The 24,089-nt window shown below is 62.8% G+C and overlaps 2 protein-coding genes across 6 annotated transcripts; both read right to left on the bottom strand.

Annotated features, from left to right (window-relative positions):
- Nucleotides 1-7,766: 7,766 nt before the first annotated feature.
- Nucleotides 7,767-11,224, bottom strand: MRPL28 (mitochondrial ribosomal protein L28). Of its 3 annotated transcripts, none has more exons than XM_045460222.1 (6): nucleotides 11,093-11,224; nucleotides 10,414-10,711; nucleotides 9,529-9,681; nucleotides 9,176-9,310; nucleotides 8,999-9,085; nucleotides 7,767-8,150 (listed from the first exon to the last, which is right to left on the bottom strand). In XM_045460222.1, exons 2-6 carry the CDS (start codon nucleotides 10,699-10,701, stop codon nucleotides 8,043-8,045), a joined length of 771 nt encoding a protein of 256 aa, XP_045316178.1. In that variant the 5' UTR covers nucleotides 10,702-10,711; nucleotides 11,093-11,224; the 3' UTR covers nucleotides 7,767-8,042. The 3 variants fall into 3 exon arrangements, with proteins under 3 accessions (XP_045316178.1, XP_045316180.1, XP_045316179.1); XM_045460224.1 differs by having other exon boundaries at nucleotides 10,924-11,099; XM_045460223.1 differs by having other exon boundaries at nucleotides 11,030-11,099.
- Nucleotides 11,225-12,555: 1,331 nt separating this feature from the next.
- PGAP6 (post-glycosylphosphatidylinositol attachment to proteins 6) lies at nucleotides 12,556-21,825 on the bottom strand. Of its 3 annotated transcripts, none has more exons than XM_045460219.1 (13): nucleotides 21,558-21,825; nucleotides 17,896-18,073; nucleotides 17,613-17,805; nucleotides 17,265-17,392; nucleotides 16,805-17,073; nucleotides 16,388-16,707; nucleotides 15,911-16,001; nucleotides 15,705-15,828; nucleotides 15,135-15,271; nucleotides 14,262-14,440; nucleotides 14,021-14,167; nucleotides 13,246-13,362; nucleotides 12,556-12,817 (listed from the first exon to the last, which is right to left on the bottom strand). In XM_045460219.1, the coding sequence occupies exons 1-13, from the start codon at nucleotides 21,676-21,678 to the stop codon at nucleotides 12,704-12,706; spliced, it is 2,118 nt and encodes a 705-aa protein (XP_045316175.1). In that variant the 5' UTR covers nucleotides 21,679-21,825; the 3' UTR covers nucleotides 12,556-12,703. The 3 variants fall into 3 exon arrangements, with proteins under 3 accessions (XP_045316175.1, XP_045316174.1, XP_045316176.1); XM_045460218.1 differs by having other exon boundaries at nucleotides 12,556-12,966; nucleotides 21,558-21,824; XM_045460220.1 differs by lacking the exon at nucleotides 21,558-21,825 and adding an exon at nucleotides 21,248-21,417 and having other exon boundaries at nucleotides 12,556-12,966.
- Between the last annotated feature and the right edge of the window lie 2,264 nt (nucleotides 21,826-24,089).

The raw sequence follows: 24,089 nt of genomic DNA, 5'->3' as shown, positions 1-24,089 counted from the left end.
GGTCTCCCCTTTGGAGGCACAGCCCCAGCCGCACTGGCCAGCCACCTTCCTGGCCATAAGCCAAGCCCCTGGGTTCCATCCCTCTTCCCCAAGTGTCCTTTTCTCACCGGTTCTGAGCCCAGGAGGACGGCCCAGTGTTGTTTGTGTCCCCATCCCAAGCCCAAAGAAGGAGGCAGAGATGTGACAACAAGGCCGTGAGATAGAACACCAAGGAAAAGGCCACAAGACCACACACACCGGGTGCCCGTTTTTGTGAACACAGAAAATGTGCACGTAAAGGCGAGAAGACTAAAAAACTATTCCAGGGCATTAATACGGGCCACTGTCGGAGTGCAGTTACGGGCTGGGTTCTGTTATCTTCTTTCCGCATTCAAGGAGACGTTCTGTGGCCATGTGACTGTCACCAACGCATGGAAATCACAAAGGTGTGCGGCAGACGCCATCTTCCTACCCGTGATCAGTGTAAACTAACCCAGGGGAGCGAGGACCCTGGGGGAGAGTGCGGAGCTGACCGCTGGGCAGACTCAGGCAGGCCTGTGGCCCCAGGACCAGTGAGAAGGTGCCAAGTCTAGCTTCCAGGGCGGGCCAGCCCAGCTCGCTGTGGCCATTCCAGGCTGGGGCCCCCCCGGCCCCCGCCTCTCTCCTCCCTGTGCACACCTTGGGGCAGGTGTGTCGTCCACGCTGGCATTTCACACCCCTCTTCCTGTTTGGGGTTCTCTCACAGCTCTTCAGCTAAAGCTGCCTCAGGCGGACACCCCCGAAGTGACCCAGGTCCCAGTGCCAAGCTGGGAAGGTAGGGGGATATAAAGTCAGGGCTGTGCCTCAAACCAGCCGGCTCCAGAGTCAGCTCGGTGTTGACACTTGGCGTGACTGTCACCTTCTAACCCTGCTGCTGCGTGTCACCGTGGCCTGATGGTCCCTGCTCCTAGGAGCCGTCATCAGCTGCATTCGGGGTTTGTCACACATTATTGTGCGCTCCCCTTTCATAGGTGAGGGGGTCCCATGGCAGAGGTGGGCAGAGTGAAGCACTCAGCCATTGTCAGCCATGTGGCAGTCCCCTCAGAGACAGCCACTATGGTCACTGTGCTTTTTCCCCACTTGCTTAGCATTCCAGGGTGCCAGGCCCAGCTGGCCAATGCTGTGATTGTCCCATGTCCCCTGCATAGACAACTCACCCAGCAGACCTGACATGGCCCCCCCCACAGCTCGGCTGGCCCCCACGTGTCAAGGGTCAGGCCTCAAGGCCACCAGGAAAGCCGTGGCATGGTAGCAGGCATGTAGCCCCTGGGCAGCACACTCCATCCCAGGGTGCCATCCACACCCAGCCCAACTTGGGTCTCACCTCCAGCGTCCTGAGGGGTTCCTGTCACTCCAGGCAGAAGGGCATAGCAGGACACCTTCCCATACTGCCTCTATGGAGGATTCTGACCCTTTGGTGGGGATGTGTCCTGGAGGTCTAGGACACAGTCGAGTAGGCTCATGATTAGAGGGCAGTCCTTGAGTGAGTTCTGAGTGGGCCCTGCCAGCCACAGGGGCCTGGGAGACAAGAGGGAAGAGCGCCTCACCGGGTCGGGAGCCTCGGGGACATAGGGGTGCAGCCAGGGCTGACCCAGCTCCCACCTCCCTGAAGACACATCTGTCTATGGCAAGGTGGGTACCTCTCTCTTGGCAAGGGAGGGTCCTGACCCGACCCCGCTGGCCCCAGAGGTCTGTGGCAACCCTCCGAGAATGAGCCTCAGTCTCAGGGTGGGGCCAATGGCTGGCAGTGGCCCAGGTCAAAGAAGGAAGGGCCTGCTGACCTCCCCCCAACCCCAGCACTGTTTTCCCAGGAACTACTGTAGCATCTGAGTGCAGGGGCCTTCAGCCGAGCTTGAAGTCCCACCTTCCCAGGTGGCCTCAGGTCACTTCCCCTTCTGGTCTCGGGCACACCTGCCCTCTTGCCGTACTGACCCTTACACCAGGCAGACTTGCACCTTTGTCCCCGCCATTCCTTCACCTGGAATGTCCTTCCGTGACCTGACCACCCCACCCCCGAAGGCCTCTCTCAGCACCAGGAGCTCACATTGCCCCTCCGTTGGCTATCTTTTCTCTTTCTGTCCGACACACCTCATTCGGCTCCAGCAGGCCTATGCAGGTCCAGGAACCAGGGGCAGCCCCGCGGGCTGGCAGCTAGGGGACTTGGTCACGGGAGGCAGGGAGGCGCCAGCCCAGGCTGGCTGGCTGCCTTTGCCCACGGCCACACCCACACCCTCCGGGTCAGCCTCTGCCAGCCCCTGGCCTCTCGGCCACCTGCCTCCCACCGTGCTGTCCAGAGATGTCTCTTTTGGCTGCCTAGGAGCCCTGCGGCCGCTGTGGCCAAGTTATAAGTATGTGATTATGTATGCCGAGGTCCCTCCGGCCCTTTGTTGCTGCAGAATCTGTCCCAGCAAACAAAAGTGCACTGGATTAGCCACAGTGGATTAAAAGATTTGCTTCTCAGAGTTTACCTAACAACCCGACAGTCCTGCCTGCGGAGGCTTTGAACCTCAGGACGTGCTCAGCAGGCCATCTGGGAGCTCTCGGCTTCTGCGGGCAACAGGATGGCGGTCAGGGTGATTACAGGCAGCTACTGCCCCTCACACTCTGCTCTGTCTGCAGCCAGGCCTGTGCTTGTGGCCTGTGCTCATGGCCTGTGCTCTTGGCAGGCCCGTCCGGGTCAAACTTTGGGGGCGAGACCAGACTCCGGGACAAGGTGGAGGAGGCTGAGGTAGGGGAACGAGGCCCAGCCAGGACCACCTTCCAGAGGGCCTGCCGCCCAGGGCCCAGGCATGGTGGGGACCAGGCCTTGCCTCCCCCAGCCCTACCCCCCGGGCACGTGCACACACTGCACATGGCAATAAGGCCACGAGCAACATGGAGGGTGGCCGTGGTGGGCAGGGACACGCCAGGCTCCACCATGCTGCAGCGCATGGCCGCACTACTGCCACCCCGTGGTGCACGTTCCTGCACACGCGTGCATGCGCGCTTGCGCACGCGCGCGCGCGCACACACACACACACACACACACACACACAAGCGTGTCCCTCTTTGATCTCCAAAGGACGCTTCATTTACAAGCTCTTAATCGCAGCTGCCTTTTCAGGGCCTGTCCGCTAAAGTCCCGAGTAATGGGATTTGGCACTTCTGATCCATCTTGGTCTGGCCGTGCCCCAGGACAGGTGGACGTTTTTTTTTCCTCTTTTGCACTTCTTTTTTTTTTTCCTTTTCAAAAATAAAACGCTCCTGAAACTGCACTGACTTGACGTGGCTTGTCGCCCAGCCCTACCAGCGGGGCCAGGAGAGGGGCCAGGTGGCCGGCACACCGAGGGCCCGGCCAGTTGGGGGTCTTTGATGCGGCTTCCATGTGAAATCTGAGTGAAAGACGCAGGAGAACGATTTCGGGACCACGGTGCCGTGGGATTCATCCTGCCTTGTGCGTTTCCCTTTGTCTCCCTTCCCGTGACCCTTCTTTGGGACGTTTGGGGAGAGGGTCCCAGGGCAGGTGCGGGCGTGTGTGCAAGCGTGCGCATGAGGGTGCAGAGGGCAGGGTGGGCTGAGTGAGGGCAGGGCCTCAACCGTAAGAACAATGGGCAGCAGGGAGCACATCCACCTGTCCGCCCGTTCGTCCGTCCGTCCATCTGCCTGCCCGGCTTACCTCACCTGCCTGGCTCCGTGTGCCTGCTCGCGCCCCACCATCCCGCGGTCCGCCATGATGGGCTTGGCCGTCCGTCTGAGCACTTTCAGCCACTCCAGGACGCGGGTCCCTGCTCTTGGCCACTGTGTGGCTGGGAGGAAGAAGTGTGACTCTGGGCTGCAGCTCGGGCTCCCACCGCCGATTGGCTGAGGCAGGGACCAGATGACGGCCTCAGAACCCTATGGTAGCCATGGCAACCAGCCCCTTTAGACACCGCCACCCGGAGCCACTCCTGACTGCCGAGGGAGCAGGCAGTGCCGACGTGGGCCCACACCAGGGTCCCCTTGGAGAGTAGGGTCAAGCATGAGTGGACCGTGCTCCTATACCAGCTGTTGAGTGTGTGTGTGTGTGTGTGTGTGTGTGTGTTTCTTGTATGTCCAGTTTGAAGGGTCCCTGTCCCTCTCTTGGGACGTGTCCTGTCTCACCACCTGGTGGAGGCAGGAACAATGTCTTTTTAGCCTCTACTTCCACGAGGATTTCAGGTCAGGCTTGCCCCAGGGGCTGAAGGCCAGCCCCTCTGGTGAGAAAACAATGGATGACGGCGGTAGGAGGAAGGGCAGGGGCAATTTCCCATCATAAGGGAGACAGAGCCGGGCTCTCAATCCACCTCAGACCCCAAAGGTCCTTCCAGCCTCTTCTCTGCCTGCCAACCCCTCCTCCACACTTTCACAGACCTACTGAACACACAGGCTCACACAATCCCCAATCAAGAGACTTTAGAGGCCCCAGGCTGGCCCTGCTGCTTCACAGACCCAGTGTCTGTGTCCCCAACCATGCAGGACTCCGAGACTTCGGTCAAACCCAGCACTTTCCAACCCTGCAGGAACTAAGTACACACCTGTGACGCTACCGGCTCTTCCCTTGGTCTCAACTCCTAGGGTCTCTCACCACCGGCCCCTTGGCAAAGCCTTCCCAGGTGTCTCAAGACAGGGTTCTCATCAAGGGCGCAACGCAGCAGTACCCCAAGGACTGACCATCCTGGGAGCTGCAAGGCAGTGAACACCCGGGAGCCGACCTACCCCTATCTCCGCGAGAGTCCGAACATCCTCGGCTCAGCACAAACTAGTCAAGGCTCCCATGAAATCCAAGGGAGAGCCCTGGGAAGTCGCCTCCCCCTTCCGGCCCAGGCCCAGCCCACACCTGCTGCACATATGAGGAAGTGAGTAACAGCCACAGGCCTATGAGCCGGTGTGAGTCCCAAGTCCCCAGGAAGAGGCCAGGGACTGCTGAGGAAGCCACTGCCCGGGTCAGAGGGACGCAGAAAACAGCGGGAGTGGGCTCAGGGTGGGCTGGGCTGGGCATAGAGCCACGTGGCTCAGCCAGCCCCCCGCCCCCACCTTGGTCCCAGACTTCTCCACGCTGGCTCGTCCCTCCCTAAGCTGCTCAGTCACAGCCCCGAGGACAGGCTGTCGGTGAGGACATAGGCCAGGGTCAGCTGGAGGTGGCGGAGGGTCCAGGGGCTGGGGGAGAGGTCGGGGAGGGCTCCAGCATGCTGTGCCAGAGGGTGCTGGATGGCGTAGGACTGGTTCTGTGGAGCAACTTCAGCTGACCCAGGGCTCCAGCTTTGGGGCAGGCGGCTGGCAGGGGTAGGAGGGAGAGGTGTTCAGGGGCTGAGGGAGAAGGACAGTCCACGTGGCTGGGCCTCACTACAGCTCCTTCGGGCTCCTAGCACCCCGACGCAGCCAGCTGGCACAGGGCCAAGATGTGAAGCCCACCTGCCTGTGGTCTCCACACCCGCCACCTGCAAGCCAGCGCACCCCTGGACAGGACCCCATTAAGACCCTCAAGGCGAGGGGCCTGGGCCACACCTCTCCTGACCTCAGCTGTCCTTCCTGGGCCTCGAGACATCGCGGTGTTGATGGTCGCACTCGTCGGGGCCCTCCACCGTCCAGGTGTCAAGGGACCTCTCCATCTACAGCTAGTGATGGTTGGCCCTCGTGGCCCTGGAATGGATGGGCTGTCACGGACACATAGGGACTCGGCCAACCGCAGGGCTACTTGGGGAGCAAGGGGACTTGCCCGAGCTCCTGGAGGGGCGGGGCAGGGACAGGGGCACAGCCCGTCTTCCCACTAGGGGCCAGCGCAAGGCAGCTCTGGCTTCGGCGGGCTGGACCTGGGTCGGTACAACTACCCAGCCCGCCACAGAGGCCCGAGGGGCTGCAGGGACTCCATGAGGGGACTGGAGACCGTCAGGGACACAGACACAGCTGACTAGCAGAGGTGTGGCCCACGGGGGAAAAGTAAGGAGGAAGAGGGCTGGAGGGGAAATGGAGCCTGCTGGGCTCCCACAGCTAAGCTCCCGGTTGGTGTGTGGGTGTGTGTGTGTGTGTGTGTGTGTGTGTGTGTGACAGAGAGAGAGCACGTACAGTCCCTGTGTCCCCTTCCCACCTTCTGGAAGGGGGAAGAGTGTGGCAGATTCTCCCTGCTAGGGGCCTTCCCACCCAAGTTATTGTTTCATTTGGGGTGGGGAGGGGAGGGGAATCTGTCACTCACCGACAGTTCCTGACCTTGCCTGAGTCAAGGCTATTTGTGGGAATTTGATGAAACTGACACTGACTCTACCAGAAAAGGGCCAAAGCCACAGCCAGGCCCGCTGCAGGGTATGGGGAGGTGAGCACCGCTGAGTCGCATCAAGCTCTGCTGACCAGCAGCACCGGAGGCCGGTCTGGGCTGTCCTTGTGGAAACCCCATGTCCCCAGGGAGGGCAGAGGGGCGGCCTTGTTTTTCTCTGTGCTGCCCCCAAGCGCGGTGACCCACTGCCGGTGCGTCTCTGCTTCAGATACTCTTGCCTGGCCCGTCAGTGCTGACAGGGGGACCCAGGCCAGAGTCCACCCTCCTCGACTGTGGCCCCCACCCTGCTCCAGCCCCACACCTTGTGCCAGCAATTACAAACACTACAGGTCCTGGTAGGAGCTCCCCCAACCTTGACCTGTACCCTTACTGGGGGCAGGAAAGAGCAGAAGAGCAAGGCGTGACTGAGAGCCACGGCCAGTGAACTGGGGACGTCCTGGGTACACAGCATGGGGGCGGGTGGGGGTGGCCTCAGGCAGGGCTACCAAGGCATCCATTTCATTCAGTTCAGGGCTGACCATGGGAACCGTGAAGTGGGGGCCAGGAGGGCTGCCGGGTTCAGACCACCACCGACCGAGCTGGAGCCGGGGGCTCTGGTTCGCGTAGCTAGGCTGGGCCTTGAGGCCACCCAGAGCCGGGGCACAGGTGGGCTGGGCACCGTCAGCTTTTGGTAAAATTTTAGAAAAATTAAAAACCGTTCAGTGTTAGAGCATCACGTGAAGAAACAATCATGTGCATCAAAACACGGGTCCAGAGGCGTGTCCCAGAGGAGTCGGGACTGATGACGGCATTTCCCGGCTTCGTAGACACCTCAGGATCACTCCACAGAGGGCAGGCCCCGACCCTAGATGACCTCCCTATGCTGTGGGAGCTCCAGGACCCTCCTGAGGCTGCGTTCGCTGCCCAGCCCTGCCCACTGGGCCAGCTGCATGCTCCCTCTGGCCTCCACCTCCGTGAACACAGCCCAGATGTCCTCACTTCCACAACAGCCCTCAGAAGATCTGGGTGTTCCTTGGTCAGCTGCCAGAACCAGATCAGGGGAGTCCCTCCCTGTGCTCCCAAGAGATCTGAATGGGTCTCAATGCTCAGTACTCCCAAGGAAGGGTTGCGGAAGAGGGTCAAAGCACCCCCAAATTTCAGGGCAGGAGTGGGCTCAGGTACCTGGCCCAGCCTCCCCCTGGGAATCGCATCCCTGCACCTCCCGACCCGGTAGGGGCACTTGCCACCCTGAATGGCCAGCACAGATCTTTCCCTGTCACCCCAAGTCAGGCCACAGCCTCCCTGCCCCCGCTCTGGAGAACACTCCGGATGGCTGGAGAAGTGCAACCGGGGAAGGACCTATCGCAAGACGTCTTCAACTACACTAGACTCTCTCCCAGAGGAAAAGAGCTCGGCCACATCCCGGGTCCCTGGGGCAGGGCGTGACGAGGTCGAGGACTACTCAGGAGAGCTCCGCTCCTCCCAGCAAAGCAGCGCACACATGGCCCGGCTCAGACTTTACTTGTGCTGCCCCCACTTCAGGGGGGAGGGGGTGCCACAGAGGCAGCAAGACGGCCCCAGACCTCTTAGGATCCTGGGGCAAAAGACCCCTTGGGGCCTCCACAAAGCTCACCCAACCCTGGGAGCTACTGAGTCAGCACACAAGAACGAGTTCATCCACTACCCAAATACGGCCCTCGCCACCACCCCAGGCTCAGTGTCCACGGTGCCGCAGGGCGGGGTGGCTGAGCGCGGCTGTCTGGCGTGGGTCACTGTGCGGTCAGTTCTTGGTGGCTCTCTTCTGCACTACCACTGGCTCAGACAGTGTCTGGTGCTGAAGCCGCTCAATCAGCCTCTCCACGTAGACCTTGAACAGAGGAGTCGGGTCCTATGGGAGGGAGACAGGGTCAGGATAAGTTGCTCTGGGGAAGGTCCGAATCCAGTTGGCCAAACACCAAGAGGAATCTGGCACAAGAAGACTGGACCCCTCAGGCTTGGCTACAGCCACCGGTCCAGAGGACAGTGACCCTGTCCATGAGACAGGGGCCACCTTCCCTTGGGACATAGGGATCAGGCATCTGTGGCTACAGTTAAGGTGGCAGAGAACAGGGGCAGTGGCTGCTGTGCCGTGTGGGTTCCCTTTTCCAGTAGCGACCACAAGCTCAGACCCTTCTAGGGTACACACACAAAAAGACCTCAACTAGGGGCGCCTAGGGGCTTAGTCGGTCAAGCTTCTGGCTTCCACTCAGGTCATGATCTCATGGCTCACGAGTTCGAGCCCCGTGTCAAGCTCTGTGCTGACATCTCACAGCCTGGACCCTGCTTTGGAGTCTGTCTCTCTGCCCCTCCCCTGCTCACGCTCTTTCTCTCTCTCTCTCAAATAAACATTAAAAAAGAAAAAAAGAAAAAAAAAGAAAGACCTCGACTCGCTAACAGGCAGACCACAGGGCAAGAAGGCGTTAGGCAGCCAAATAAACCAAAGGTGCCACCAAGAGTCTTTCTGTCCATAAACTTATGAAGCTAGCCGGGGGCGGGGTGGGGGTGGTAGACAGGAGAGGGTCAGACCCTCGAGGGGAGGGCACGCGCTACAGGGAACCCGAGACCATGGCTCCATTGGGGCGGCTCCTCCCCAGACCCACCCAGGGCAGTGGCCACCAGCCCAGGTTCCCCAAGGCGGCCCTGCCCCCACCCCATCTGCCTGCTAGTGCTCAGCGGTTGGTGCTCACACATGCTCACCTGCGCCTCCAGGAGCCTCTGCTTCTCCAAAGCCTCGTCTAGCGTCAGGCCGACCCACTCAGCCTCTGCCTCGGGGATGACAAACTCCTGCACAGGAGGGACCAGGCCCACGATGAGGCCAGAGGCACCAGCCAACGGGGCCCTCAAGGAGCAGGAAGTACGAGCCAAAGCCCTTACCTTGTACTTTTCGTAGATGGCCGCCCGCTTCTTGGGGTCGTCTGGGTGCAGCTGGGGGTCCTGTCGGGCCAGCCGCAGCAGCATCCCTCGCTTCAGGTCCATCCCGAACTTGGAACACAGGTCCTCCTTCGGAGTCTGGCAGGAGGCTACGCGTGGGGCCAGGTGTGGCTGGCCATGCCCCGCCCACCCGAGGGCTGACCCCACCAGGCGCCTCCCGGGCAGGTGGAGGGCCCCAGGCCGTCACAGGACAAAGGACTGTGAGCGGACACAGGTGTGCCCCACCAAGTCTCTCACTAGCCAGGAGACTCCACTGTGTGCTGACCCGCAGAGCCCTGACCCCCCTCCCCGCTTGCCTTGAGGATGTAGAAGTCGAACCCGTAAGCCTCGTCAATAAGGTCCAGGGTCCGCATGGTCACCGTGACCGTGAATTTCGTGTCCAGTATCTCACTGTAGAGCTGGCGCTGAAACAGCTGTGGTTTCCACACCTTCTTCACCCTCTTGGAGAGCTAAAGGAACAACAGAGAACCTACCTGAGACTCAGGACACGGAGCCAGAGGACCAGCCCCCACCTGTGGACCCAGAGATCAGCTTCTCCTCAGCCAGTCTGGCACCTCCTGACCCTGCCTGGGTTGCTGGTGCGTGTTCCACACGTACGACCATAACCCCGTGGTTTACAGGCCATCACATTCCAAACCAGGGACCAAGGGACCAAGGGCAAAGGGAGATGTCAGCCTGAGAGCCACCGGGCAGGGGGCTCAGCAGCCCCTCCAGACTGCCCACTGGAGACTGCACCGTGCGCAGGGCTGACGTCCTAATTGCGATGACAAGGTGGTCGTGCCAGCCCTGTACGTGTCACAGACACACTGTGGCATGTCAAGCAAACAGGTGACTGAAGACCTGACCTCCCCCTACCTCCTCTCACGCACAGATCCCCTCACTCCTAATCCCTACACTTGATCTTGTACCCACCCCAGGGTCTCTGCACTTACTGTTTCTGGTACAGACCACCGCCCTGTCTCAGGATGCCCAACTGGCTTCGCAGAGTAACGTTTGCCAGAAACGCGTCTTCACAAATGAGCATGCCTCTTCAACAGAGCGGTGTCTGCACCGTACTGTAAGCGCACCACCCCGCCCCCGGCCCTCCACGCCCACCTTTGGAGCACAGCACTGAGCCCGGAGCAGCAAAACCCAGAGGAGCGGCCCCCCGCCCCCACCCCCAGCCTGTCCTGCTCACGTACCTTGTCGTTGTTGGTGTATCTGTGACCCAGGACCCAGCCCTCCCCACCCCAGAGCCCCAGCTGGGACTCTGGCGGGTAGTAAATGGGAACGGGCACATCCTCCACACGCTCCCGCTGCCCATTCTTGGGGTTGATCTTGAACTTCACCCCGTGCGGCCTGTAGTGCACAGGAGTGGGCGTTCGCGCAGGCTCCTGCGAGCGCAGGTAGTGCCGGGGCAAGCGGGAGCAGATACCCTCCCGCAGCCGGAGCTGTTTCCAAAGGCCAACCGGGACCTTGTGCAGGGGCATCGCGGCGAGCCTGGAAGGGGGCAGGGGGGCAAGGGGCGGGGGGCGGGCCGCCGTCACTCCGCAGCCCGGCCGCACTCCGGCCCTGACCCCCGACGCCAGCTGGTAGACTCCCGATCCCGACCCAGACCTCCGACACCAGACCCCTGACTCCCGCCCCCGCCCCCCCCTCCCCCCGCGCGGCCTCGACCTCCGACCCCGACCCCGACCTCCGACCCAGACTACCGGCGCGGCCCTGACCCTCGACGCCGGCCTCTTGACTTCTGACCCCGACCCGGACTACCCGCGCGGCTTCGCCCCCCGTCCCCTGACTCTAGACCCTGGCCGCGACCTGCGGCCCCTACTCCGCCCCAGTGACCCGAACCGCGGACCCTCCGACCCCTGCACCGCCTACCTCTCCAAGTTCCGCGCCCCACCGGAACCAGAAGTCCTGACGCAGAGCTTGGCCCGCTATCCGCCGCTGACTGGCTGAAAAGCCCGTCCGTCTACCCTCGTCCCGCCCCCTTTCCCGCCTTTAGGGACCGTGCAAAACGTCCTGTAGTGACGGCGGCGGCTCCAGGCACCGTCAGCAAATGAGGCCCCTTTTGCCTCGAGCGGAGCCGGGGGCAGGGCGGGGCGGAGCTTGTCATCCCAGGTCCCACTCCCCCTCCTCCCCGAAGGAGAGCAGAAATCAATGAAAAACGCTTGTGTCTTGAAATATCACTGTAGAATATTAAATTCATCAATCACAGCGAAAGAAGGGCTACATAAAAATATGTCCTCTTGTCTTAAATTTTTTTACCCCCCAAAACACCATATATAAATGTCTCCCCTTTACAAGCCTTGAGTGACCTAGTGGCCAAGGGCAGGGTGAAAGGGGTGGGGGAGGCCTCCAGGGAGGCCACACCTTGGACAGGACCAAGAAGGGAAACCCCCGCAGCCAGTAGGCAGGATGGGCTGGGCTGCATGCCCGCACCCCACCCTCAGCGGCCTCGCTTCCTGTGGCCACGTCCCACACCCCTGGTCCTATAGCAGCAGCCCACTGCAGTTTTGTCTTAGGGGAGGGGCAGGGCACTGACCCTGGGGCAGTCAATCCCCCTTATCCTGCTTCTCCCACAGAGGAGGCATAAAGGCCCAGCCAGATCTCTGGGAAGCCCCTCCCCAAACACACAGTTGAGCCCGGTGCGGGGCTGCACTCATCACCTCCTCTCCGGGGAGCAACTCATCCTTCTGAGTTCCAGACAAGGTCCCAGGAACCCCAGGGAAGGCTGAAGGCACGGACCTGGGGCAAAGTGTGCCAGGTGGTGTCACACCCCTAGAGCAGCTCGGCAGCCCCTCCCAAAGAAGCCCTTCTCAAGGGCCTGCAGCTCCAAAGCTGAGAGCCAAAGGGAGGGGCAGGGCAGGACCAGACAGCCAAATGCCAGCCTCTCCATGTCACTCATGGCAGCCCCAGTGCCCATCAGCTCCCTGGGGACTACGGACACCTCCCCCCACACCACTGCATCGGTGGGAAGCATCCCCATGCTTGAGGAAGGCTGGCATCAGGGAGGCAGGGAGGGCACAGCTCCCAGGCCCAGTGGGGCGGGGCCTGTGGGAGGTGAGCTCAGGTGTCCCTTGTCCCCTTGGGTGTCACATCACAACCTCACAGGGGAATGGGGCAACGGGGGAGTCTTTCTCTACACGTCCGAGCATCTCTACGCCAGAAGAACACAGGACCTGGCCCTATATGGTACCTGTGGTCTCCAGGCAGCCAGGCCCAGGCCCCAGGGGCCCCTGCAGACACCAGCTGGGACCTGTGGAGGGGCCACGGGAGCCAGCACCTGGCAGGCACAAGGCAGGTGGGAGGTGTGGTCCTCTCCCCAGGAGGAAGCAAAAGGGTGCACAGGGCAATTTTATTCAGTTGGAAATCGGTCCGGACAGACTCGTTCTTCGGTCATATCCCTGGCCAGTGAGGTCATCATCACAGCCGCAGGCGTCCCCGAGCCGGCCATGTCACGTCACCGCGTACAGCTCCTCTCGGTGGCTCTTACAGATCTGATAGCGGCACGTGAGCTTCTGCGAGCAGGCCCAGGGCTCGGTGTGCTCCTCTCGCGGCGGCAGCAGGAAGGCCGCACTTCCCGCCAGCAGCATGTGCCAGATGCTGTGGGTGTAGTAATAGTTGTCACTGGTCATCATAGAGGTGTAGATGGCCACAGCCACAGCGGCCATGGAGATGCCGGGCAGGAGGAAAAAGCCCCAGCGCTGCCAGGAGGTCGGGTAGCACTGGCGCCGGTGCCCGCAGCGGTACACCTGGAGGAAACCGCCCCGTGAGCGACGGCGCAGGAGGCTGTGGACACAGTTCCCAGGGGCCCACCGGGTCTGGGCAGTGGGGCCGTGTGTGGCTGCTTGGAGAGGACTCAAGGCCAGGACTCGGGCCCAGGCCCAGAGACATGGCCAGAACGAAGGGCCAGGCTCTCTTCCCCCGGGGAAAGAGTCTGTGGGGAGCCACGATTCTCTCCAATCCCGCCCCCCCCCCCCCCGCCGCCGGGGCCAGCGGGGGGCTGGGCAGGACCTGCCCCAGCTCCTTACCCACATGGTGACCATAACCACAAAGGCAAAGAGACAAGGCCCCATCATATTCCAGGCACCCCTGCGGTCCAGCTGCAAGGACATGGCGAAGACCAGTGTGCCCAGGAGAAACAGGACCTGGGCAAGACACAGGGATGACCGCAGGGTCACATGGACCCTCAGCCAGAGTCATTCCTGACAGAACAAGGTCTAGCAGGACAGGTGGACCGGGCATGTGTGTCATCCCCCCGCCCCCCGCCCCGCCCAGGCTGCTGCCCCGCTCCGTCCTGCTCTGCTGGCTGGGAGGGAGGGGCCTCTCGTCCAGCTCGCGCATTGCCGGGACCCCGCGCTCCCACCGATCTGTCCACAGGTGGATTTCTCAGGCGCAAACTTGGCCAGGCAAGGTACCGGGGGCACGTGTCTCTATCAGCCAGGGCCAGCTGACGCAGAAAAGTCCCCAAAATGTCCCGAGCACCAGGGACTGCAGGAGGAGAGCTGAGGCTTATTGGGGAGGTCTGGCCTAGGGGTGGGGCTCTAGGCCTCCTCTCCGAATGGGGCTCTGGGAGAGACCGGCTGGGGCCCTCACTGCACCCTGCCCACCACCTTTCTTTCCTGGCGGCCTCCAAGCAGCAGCCCCCTCACCGCTACCGGCAGCTTCTGCCAGCAGGCAAATGGTCATCACAAGAGATGAGAAGTTTCTAAGAGCTGAGCCTGCTTTCTGGGGTCTTCTTCAACGTGCTGCATGCCGGGCCTCTGCTCCCCTAGAGCCCAGACTCGGGTGTCAGGAGCCACTCACATGTTTCAAGGCCGCCTTCAGCCGCGCCATGCAGAGGATGGTGACCCAGATGGACACCCCAGAGCCCAGAAAGTCGCAGTACTGCAATGTGTCATAGCTGAGGATGCACAGCACCGCCTCCCCGGGCTGGTCACAGGCATGGTAGAACTGCGGAGCAGGCCGGTGAGCGGCAGCCCATCCCCCCCCCCCCCCCCCCCGCCCTGCCCCCGCCCAAGTCCCCGGGGGAGCGAGGCCAGCCTACCGTGGAGAAGAACATGGTGTAGGCATAGACGGAGGCCTCCACCAGGAGGAGGCGGTGCACGGAGATGGCAATGGGAGCCAGGAACATGAGGTTGCTGAGGGTGAGAAGGAGGGTGGCCACCCTCTGCTGGGCCACCGTCTGGGCTGTGCTGTTGTCCGTGCAGCTCCACCCACGCCAGCCTGTGGGCCAATGTGACGCCAAGGGGGCTGAGGCCAGGAGAGGGGGCGTACCCCTCACCTAGAGCTCTGCACAGAAGCCCCCTCCTCACCCAGGAGCAGGCTGGGACAGGCTGGGGCAGGTGTGGGCAGGGGAGTCCAAGGTCAGGAGGCAGCACTATGTCTGGGGGTGCCACTCTGTGCCTGTGGGGGGATTGAGGAGACATGGTAGGAACGGGGAGGGGGCGTTTGCACTTGTCCTGGAGGGTCACTCTCCAGCCGCGGCGGAGCTGACGTGGGCTCCCAGAGGACGGCGCCGGGCTCAGAGGCCAAGGGGAAAATGTCTGCAGGCAGGGCGCCCGGCTGGCTCAGCCAGAGGAACATGCAACTCTTGATCTCAAGGTCATGAGTTTGAGCCCCACGTGTAGAGATTACTTAAATAAATACACTTAAAAAAAAAAGTGGGGGCGCCCTGTGGCTAAGTCGGTGAAGTGACCGACTCCTGATGTTGGCTAGAGTCACCATCTCACGGTTCGTCAGTTCAAGCCCCGCGTCGGGCTGGGTGCTGACAGTGTAGAGCCTGCTTGGGATTTTCTCTCTCTCCCTCTCTGTCTCTCCCCTCCCCCACTCAGGCTCTCTCTCTCTCTCTCTCTCTCCCAAAATAAATCAATAAACTTGACAAAGAAAGTGTCTGGAAGCACCCAGGCCTGGCGCTCACCTGCCTTGCAGCTGCAGCCTGCATACAAATAGCTGTGTCTGCGCAGCAGAAGACACTGGCCATACGGTCCACAGTCATTCAGGCAAGGCACCAAGTACAAGGCGGTCTCCACAAGGACCGAGGTCTGCTCACACTCCCTGTGAGGAAGGAGCCACAGGAGGGCTAGCTGCTGACAGCTGGTAGCAGCCAGTCCCCTGTCACTGCTCCCAGCAGGCTCTCGGACGCACGACCCCAGACTCGAGGCCCCCAGGCTCCAAGCCTCAGAGGTCGGCAGCTGTGAGCTCTGCTGAGGCCGAGAGGCCCTGTCCCCATTGCTATTCCCTGAGTCCCAGTCTCCCAGGGCTGTGCCGGGACTGGTACCCCCCCTCGTGTCCTGATGCCCAGGGCTGCAGCAAGGAGAGTGACCAGATGGAGGAGAGGGACGCTTCACTACCCCCAGAGGGCAACCGACCCCATGGGGCTTGTAGAAAGCTTGGTCACTCCCAGACTTGGACCTGGGCGGCCCCAGGCATGGTCCTGATGCAATGATACAGCTGCCTGCCCCAGCCGGTAGCCCCCGCGTGTACTTACTCAGGACTCTCGGGGCATACGAGCTGCAGGGAGAGGTACCAGTTGTCTGTCTCTGGATAGGGGATGACGAGGTCGGCCTGGCGTGATGAGGCACTCAGAGACAGGGGGTAGCCGTGGAAGAAGGCTGTAGGGAAGTGGGAAGGCGTGATCAGAGGTGGCCAGAGGGGCTGGCCTGGGTTGCTTGGCCAGATGCTGCCCGCCCGTACCTGTAGTGCAGTTGAGCGACGTGTTGAAGCTGAGGAAGGGCGAGGCCGCATTCACGCAGACCACGACCAAGGTGTTGTTGGTGACCGCGGTCTGGAAGGAGAGGCCGTGCACAGTCAGCCCCAGCCCCGGGGCAGCTGCCCAAAGTTCCCGCTCTGTCTGGTGCTGGGCACCATTGTCTGTGGCTCCTGCTGGCCCGGGGCCCCGCCGGGACCCTTCCTTACAGGCCTGCGGACACCCAGGCTGATCCCACACACAGCCCCATTCCCTTAGATACAGCCTATAGAACAGGCCTTCCTTTCCTGAAAAAGAACCCCTATTCTGCCCCAACACCCCGTTGGGGTCATCTTGTTGCCTGAAAGGCTGACCTCGTCCCCGCGCCAAAGTCAGCGCAGGAAGACCTGAGCCGCATCCCTCAGCCCGGCCAGGTGCGAGCCCGGAACTGAGGCAGGCCACGGGGCGCTCCCAGACAAAGGTACCTGGTTGGCCTGCAGGGAGACGGTGAGGGAGCCCCCGCTGTCCATGCCAGTGTTGAGGTGCAGCCGCAGCACCGAGGGCACGGCTGACTGCACCAGCACGGAGACCCTGTCCACGGGCCGGAAGCGTACAGACACCACGTCCATGTCTTCCCGAAGGACCGGGTAGCTCATGAGGCAGAAGGGCCCGCTGCCCAGCCTGCTGCTCCTGCCCGGGCCACGGGAGCCGGGGCCTGGGGGCAGCAGGCCAGCGGAGGCGTCACAGCTCTGGTTTGTGCCGCTCGGCAAGAGGTGCTGGGAGTTCAGGGTCCACGGCCTGCAGGCTGTCAGGAGGACAAGGGGCTCAGGCGCAGGAAGGCCCGGGGGGGTTGGTGGCAGGGGGCAGAGTCACCCGCACCCTGCCCCCTCCACGCGGCCCACCTGTGAGTGCAGCTACAGCCCTGAAGGCCACCGACACGTGAGGCCCGGCCAGGCTCCTGGCTGTCACTTGCAGCCACCGGTCCCAGGGCGGCGAAGGCAACAGCAGGTGGCAGGCCCAACTGGGGCTAACGCACGTGAGCACCTTCTGGAAGTTCCTGGGCAGGGTGGCCGAGCCCACAGTAAGGCGAACAGGGCAGCCCAGACTCCCGTTGGTCGCACAGCCCTGCAGCTCCAGCCGCAGCTCCCGGGTATTCTCAGGGATGAAGATTCTGCGGCCAAGGGGATGCGGTCTCGCTCAGGCCCCGTGGCCCCCAGCGCCCTCCTGTGTCACTCTCACCCGGGATGTTGCCCAAAGGGGGCTGGGCATCCGGCCCCGAGACCCAGGCCCACACACTGAGGACGGTGGGAGCACCCACTCTACCCAACCTGGAGGCTCGGCCTCCCCAAGGGCCCCACTCACTTGAGGTAGCTGGGGTGGGACAGGAGAGTCTGTGGAAGGGGGACATCAGGCTCCAGGATGAACACCTCGACTGCCCGCAGGACAAGCATGTCCGGCTGGAAGATGTAGGCACAGGTGGGCACAAAACCCTAGGGAGAGAGTCAAGTCCGGGGGAGAAGAAAAGGCAGACATGGGGCGGTCAGGGCCAGACCAGAGGGCCCAGGTGTGGAACAGGGGGCAGGCAGGACTGGACCGGAGCAGGGCAGCAGAACCCAGAGAGAAGTCTGCCCTGAGGAGGGCAATGGCGGCCACTGGGCACTCATGCACTGAGAGTCCTGTCCCCCCACCGCCGGAAGGCAGCCCCCTTACCTTCACCTCGATCTTCTGGGATGAGGGCGGCAGGTGGGCGGCCACAAACCAGTCCCCGGGTGCTGGGTGGGAGATGTTGACGGACGCGTTGCTCTGAAGCATCTTGATGAGGAAGGAGGGCTGCACGGAGGTGTTGGCGGGGAAGCTGGTGTCCAGAGGGTTGATGACAGGAGGGGCGCCATAACGGAAGTACCTGGAGGCAGGGAGAGCAGGACAGGCGTCGGGCGTGGAGCCTGGGAGAGCCTGGGCGGGCAGGCGGGCGGGCGGGCGGGCGGGCACCTACACAGTGATCTCCACGTCTGTGCACGCAGGGCCGCCGCCCCGGGACACTTGCAGCAGCCAGCGCAGCAGCACGGTGTCCGGGGGCACGCGGAAATGGAAGAGCCTGGCGCTTCCGTACCAGCTGTAGAAAGACAGCTTCTGCGGGGACTGCGAGAACTGCTCCGACACCAGCCTGACGTCTGCGGGGACACGGCGCCGTCAGCCAGGCCAGGCCCCCACGTCCTCACGGAGGCCGCGACAGGCGCCCGGCGCGCTGACTCTGACCTCTCGCTGTCCCCGGCAGCCCCGGCGGCTGGCTCTCGCTCGGCAGGGGCCCGGGACTCACGAGGTGTCCCTCTGCCATCACACTCCCGCTCAGCTTCCACGCATCCAAAGTCTCCGCCCCTGCCATCCATCTCTCCGCGGCTCGGGCTCTGACCCTGAAGCCATTTCTCTGCCACCTCTGCCCAGACCACCCACATCCCGCCCACCGGGCACCCCTTACCACTGTAGCAGCTTCCTGAACGAGTCCCCCAGCATGTCACCCCAAATGCCTCAGACCTTAGAAGCAGGACAGACCTCACCCTGCCTGTCCCCCGACCCCCACCTTCTGCACAAGGTCATGGCCTCACTCAGTCCCCCTCACACCGCAGCTCTGGCAGATCTGGGGCCAAGAGGTGGAGGCTGAGGGACGTCGGGAGCGTTCGGGGTGGGAGCCCAGCCCCAGCCTCACATCTGCCCTGGGCCCCGGATACCGGGATGGTCCCCCCACCTCCTCGGATCCTCCCTGCCCCGTTCCGTGGAGCCTGTGGGGCCTGCCTCAAGTCTGGAGGCTGGCCACCTGTTCAGGCCCATGACGACTTGAGCCTGAATCCCCACCAACCCAGAGAGGTAGCAAGCGGAGACCCTGGGGGGAGGGGAACCCTGGACCGGAAGCCTGGCCAGCCGTGAAGACGGAGGGGGGGCAGCTGGTTCCCATGCTCTAGTGGGCATGTGTCCATGCAGAGTGGCACGGACAAGGCAGGGGCCCCTGGCAGCAGACTGCCTGCGGCCCCAGCCTGGGGCGCCCCTGTGCCCACCCTCGGAACACCTCTCAGGTCTCCACCACGGTGGCTCCCTGGCTCCCCTCCCCTCCCCCCTCTACACATGTGCACTGACACTCAGTTGTTGTCACACCAACCTTTCGAGGACCGGCTCAGTGTCCGGGGGCTCGGCACAGAGGCCTGAGGCCCCAGCCTAGACTAGGCCCCTCCTGGGAGTGTCCACTCACTGAGTACAACCTGCACCAGGACCGGTGCCCGACACCATGAATGTGCCCCCCAAACCCTCCCTCTTGGGGTTCCCACCCTGGGTGTTCTCTGTGCTCTTGGGGGCAGACAAGCAGATGTGGGGTCCGGCCACGAGGCGCCCGGGTTGCGTGCCGGGGAGTCCAGGCCCAGCAGCAGCTCAGACCTCATGCCTCCTGTGACCTTGAGTGTCCCTTCCTTTCTCTGGGTTCCAGCTTCCCCGTGAGTTGGCCGAGGTGGATGGCACCACCCCCTCTCAGGTGCCCTGCCCTCCAAAGTTAATGGATATTAAAGTGCTTCTGGAAGAAATGCACTGTGGACACAGTAGGGTGTGGCTTCCTCTCCTCCAAGCTGACCTCTCTCTGCCCCACCAGGAGAGTGGCTGGCTGACACCACCCCAGCAGAGCAGGCCGGGCCCCTCAAGGTAAGCTGGAGGAGCAGGTCAGGGGGCCAGGTGACCAACCCTTCTGCCAGCCTGCTGACCTTCCCATGAAGTCACCTCAAGAAAAGATAGTAACCCACTTATGAAGTCAGTCTGAGTTCCAGAGGACCTCCCCACAGTGGGGTGTGAAGAGGTGGGCTCCATGCAGGACGAGCTCCAGACTTGCCATGTGGCTGCTGGCCACATGGTCCCATCCAGCGGTCTGTGGCCTGAATACTAGGAGGCCAGGAGCTACTGAACTAACACAAACTTCCCCCTGAGGTGGCTGTGGCCCTTAGGATAACATGATGAGAGGGGCCGAGAAAAGTGCTAGGGAGCTGGGGCAGGACAGCCCCCACCCCCACCTCAGGACCAGGGGGCCTGAGAGAAACAGGCAGCCAGCTGGGCCCCCGGCACCTTGACCTAAAAGTGCAAGGCCTTCTGGCCCCCACCAGCCCTGGGGTGCCAGCCTGAGCACACCTGGAATGCAGTTGGTAGCTCTGAAGTTTCAGCAGGTGCATGAGAGACGAGACCTGCTCAAGGTCACCCTAAGAAGCAGAACCCTTCCAGCCCCTCAGCACCCCAGCTCTACAGCCCGACCTCCCTTCCCAAGATACCCAGGCACTCATCTTGCTGAATACCAGGCGATTAGCACATTACCTCTGATATCAGGGAGCACAGGCTTCATGCACACCAGCCCTGCCCCACCGTCCCCTCCAAGGACACAGGGTTACGGGGAAAGGAAAGAAAGTCCCTGAGCCTGTCCTGGGAACCCAAGTGAGGGCACACTACCCCACACACTCTGAAGCAGGGCAGGGACCCAGTGCACAGACCCCAGAAGCCAGGGCCACACAGCTGCCTGCCCCCTCAGCAGGCCTGGGAGGTGAGGGGCTGCCCCAAGTTTTCCATCTCCCTAAGCCCCTCACCAGTGAGCCCTCATCCAGCCCTGAACCCAGGATGGAGAAAAAGGTGCATGTGAGGGTGACAATATGCAATCCAATGGAGCAGTTGAATCGGGGGCCAGTCTCAGGGGAAAACACCTTTCATTTCAAGCTGTGCCAAGCTCAGAAACCGGAGGCACAGCCCTCAAGGAAATAGGAGCTTGGAGGGTTTCAGAGAAGGGGGGGGGGGAGAGGCAGGGAGCCAGGGAGTGGAGGGAGAGAGCTCCAGGCTGTGCCGGATAAGCCACCTGCTGCCCAGAGGGGCATCTGGGCCCCCCTAACCCAGCCAGCCCAGCCAGCGGCCCTCAGGAAGACCCAGGCCACAGTCAGGGGAGACCACTGGGCACTCCCAGGGTCTTATCTCAGGCGGGTCAGAGGGGCAGCGTCTCCAGGTCTATGGGGGGCTCAGCCCAGGGTGCGGACTCTCAAGGGGCAGAACCACCTGGCCCACCAGGCCCCTCAGGTCCACCGGGGAGGCCAGCCTCCAAGAAGCAGTGCCAGGTGTTCAAAGTCACTGCACTTGTCGCCGTGGGAGGGGTGAAGACGCGGCTCCACTCCAGGATCTAAGCAACTTTCTCCCAACTCCGCCCTTCTCAGAGGCCACATGGGGGCCCTGGATCCCACCACACAGCCCTTCTTCCCAGCGGGCCTTGCGGCCAGACCCTGGGTTGAGTCCCCCTGCACCCCTCCACCTCCGCGTCCCTCCGCGCGGCAGTCGTGCCCTACCGAAAGGCGTTGGGAGGAAGCAGAAAGGGAGAGCGCACTACGAGGGGCCCGTCTGGCCGAACCCGGCCCTGGGGACAGTGCAGGGGGCGCTGGCGTCCTTGCCACCCCGACTGCCCACCAGGGGATGCTCACAAGGGCTTGTCCTTAGCTCCCAGCCCGGCGTGGGGACCTGGGCCCCGGGCCCGCGCCAGGTGAGCGCACAGGCGACCCCAGGTGAGTCACAATCCCGACCCCGCCCCCTTCCCGGCTGCCGCCGGCCGCCCCCCGCCTCCCCCCGCCCCACGGCGCCCTCAGGTCCGCGCGGGCTCACCGCTCTTCTTGGCGTCGCCGGCAGCCGCAGGCGGGGCCCCGGCGAGCAGCAGCAGCAGCAGCGGCCCCGCCACTGCGACCGCCACCGCCGCGCCCCGGGTCCCGGTCCCAGCCCGGCCCATGGCTCCGCGCTCGGCCCGGCGCTAACCGGACCGCGTCCCCGGCCGCCCGCCCCCGCCGCCGCCCGGGCAGCCTCCGCCGCCACTGCGGCCCCCGCCGCCGCTTCTGCCCCGGGCTCCCATCGTCCCGGCCGGTCCCAGCCGCCGGCGCCCCGGGCACTTCCGCCTGCGAGGCCCCGCCCCGCGGGTGCCCTGCCCGAGCCTGACCGGGGGACCGGGGTCGCAGAAAGGATGCGGGCTGGGGGGCCGAGGCGGGCGGAGGGCAACGTGGGGACGGAGGGGGCGCTGGGGGAGGTCGCCGACTTAGGGGAACGCCGACCCACGGCCGTGCGCGCAGATGCGGGAGGCAGGGCGAGATAGGGTGGAGGGTCACGCGGGGCGCGCGGGGGACGTGGGACCGAGGGCGCGGGGGAGTCGCGGGAGGGAGGGGGCGCGAGGGACGTGGGACCGAGGGGGCGCGCGGGGGCAGAGGACCGAGGGGACGCGGGTGGGCGGGCAGAGGGCTGGAGCGGGACCGAGTGGGGCGCGCGGCTGACGTGGGACGGAGGGCGCGAGGGGGACGTGGGACCGAGGAGGCGCGGGGGACGTGGGAATGAGGGGACGCTGGGGGCGTGGGAAGGAGAAGGCGTGGGGGACGTGCGTCAGACCGAGGGGGCACGGGGACGTGGGACGGAGAGGACGCGGGGGACGAGGGACCGAGGGGGCAGGGGGACGTGGGAAGGAGGGAAGGAGGGGGCGCGGGGGACGTGGGACCGAGGGGGCACGGGGACGAGGGACGGAGGACACGCGGGGACGTTGGACCGAGGGGGCGCTGGAGACGTGGGAAGGAGGACGCGAGGGGGACGTGGGACGGTGGGCGCGCGGGGACATGGGACCTAAGGGGCACGTGGCGGGGGGCAGAGGGCAGGACCGAGGGATTCAGAAGGGAAAGTGGCAGGACGTGAATTGGAACGCGAGGCGGGGGGGGGGGGGGGGGGGGGGGGGGGGCGCAAACGCTTCCTGCAGTCTCTAGGGGTCCAGGCTACGCGTGTCTGGGTTCCCTGAACCGTGAGGGGGGAGATGCGCGATGTGGGGCGCGGGGCCCGGCGCGCAGGAAGCAGGCGGAAACTCGCGCCCACCAAGAGGTGAGCCCTGCGCGCCTTTCTGCCTCCGTGGGCCTTGACTCTGCGCCTCCAGCCCCTCAGAGCTGGGCTCCCCAGGCCAGGCCTTCCCGCCGCTACAAGGGTCGCCCTTCACACCAGGAAGCCGCTACAAGTGTGTGTGAAGAAAACTTTTCTGGAAAGATGAAAAGGCTTCGTGTACATGTGGGAATTTCGGACTCTAAGGTGGCGATTCACATCAGTGAGTGGGATTCACCCCTCACCCTTCACATTGGCTTAGATTCCAAACAAGTTAGATTTAGGCATTAAAAAGAAAGATGGAGAGACTAGAAGAAACTTGGGGGAACTTTTTCAGAGTCCCGTGGAAGGGAAGGCATTTCTGAACATGACCTCCAACCCGAAGACCAGAAGCAGCCTGAGAAATTCAACTACCTGAAACCAAAGCTTTCAAAGCTTTCGGCGGAGCAAAACTGCGTTAAGCAAGGTCAAAAAAACAATCCACGAATTGGGAAGGACAGGCTTGCAACTCCGATCGCAAAGGGCCAATCTTAACACGATTGACAATAAAGAGTTTAATAATGCAGAGCCCCTACAAATCACTAACAAAGTGCCACCCTCCAATAAATCCAAGGACCCTCCTGGAAAGGGTATGCAAATGAACAGGACTGGGCTCCAACCTCCCTCCTTCAAGAAATGCAAATTGAAAAGCACCTAGATGCCTGTCTTATTTATACCCAACAAACCTGCAGAGTTGAAAAGTTTGATCACCTGGCAGGGTGAGATTGTGGGCCCACAGTCATCCCTGTATTCAGTAAGCGGCAGTGACAGCTTCCAGAAGTCTCTGGACTCAGCTACCAGAGTGACAAGAGCACATAGCTTTGCCTCGGTCACCTTTGTGCGCCTTCCCTGCAGAGGTGCTCACACGGTGTGAGGCTACATATGGTTCAGTACACAGACCGGTATTGCTCATTAGGGAATGGCGTATTCAAACCAGAAACACATCGCTGTCCAAACCCTGATACGGTGTGGCTGGGAGAGGAAAACCAGGAAGCTCTGTGTACCGATTGGGGGTGGTCTACCTGACTCACCTTTAGCTGATAAAAGAAAAGGGCAGAGGGGCGCCTGGGTGGCGCAGTCGGTTAAGCGTCCGACTTCAGCCAGGTCACGATCTCGCGGTCCGTGAGTTCGAGCCCCGCGTCAGGCTCTGGGCTGATGGCTCAGAGCCTGGAGCCTGTTTCCGATTCTGTGTCTCCCTCTCTCTCTGCCCCTCCCCCGTTCATGCTCTGTCTCTCTCTGTCCCAAAAATAAATAAAC

Source organism: Leopardus geoffroyi, chromosome E3, assembly GCF_018350155.1.
Source record: "Leopardus geoffroyi isolate Oge1 chromosome E3, O.geoffroyi_Oge1_pat1.0, whole genome shotgun sequence".
Lineage (NCBI taxonomy): Eukaryota > Metazoa > Chordata > Mammalia > Carnivora > Felidae > Leopardus > Leopardus geoffroyi.
The sequence above is the reverse complement of the archived record's forward strand: the minus strand, read 5'-3'. Positions and strand labels throughout refer to the sequence as shown.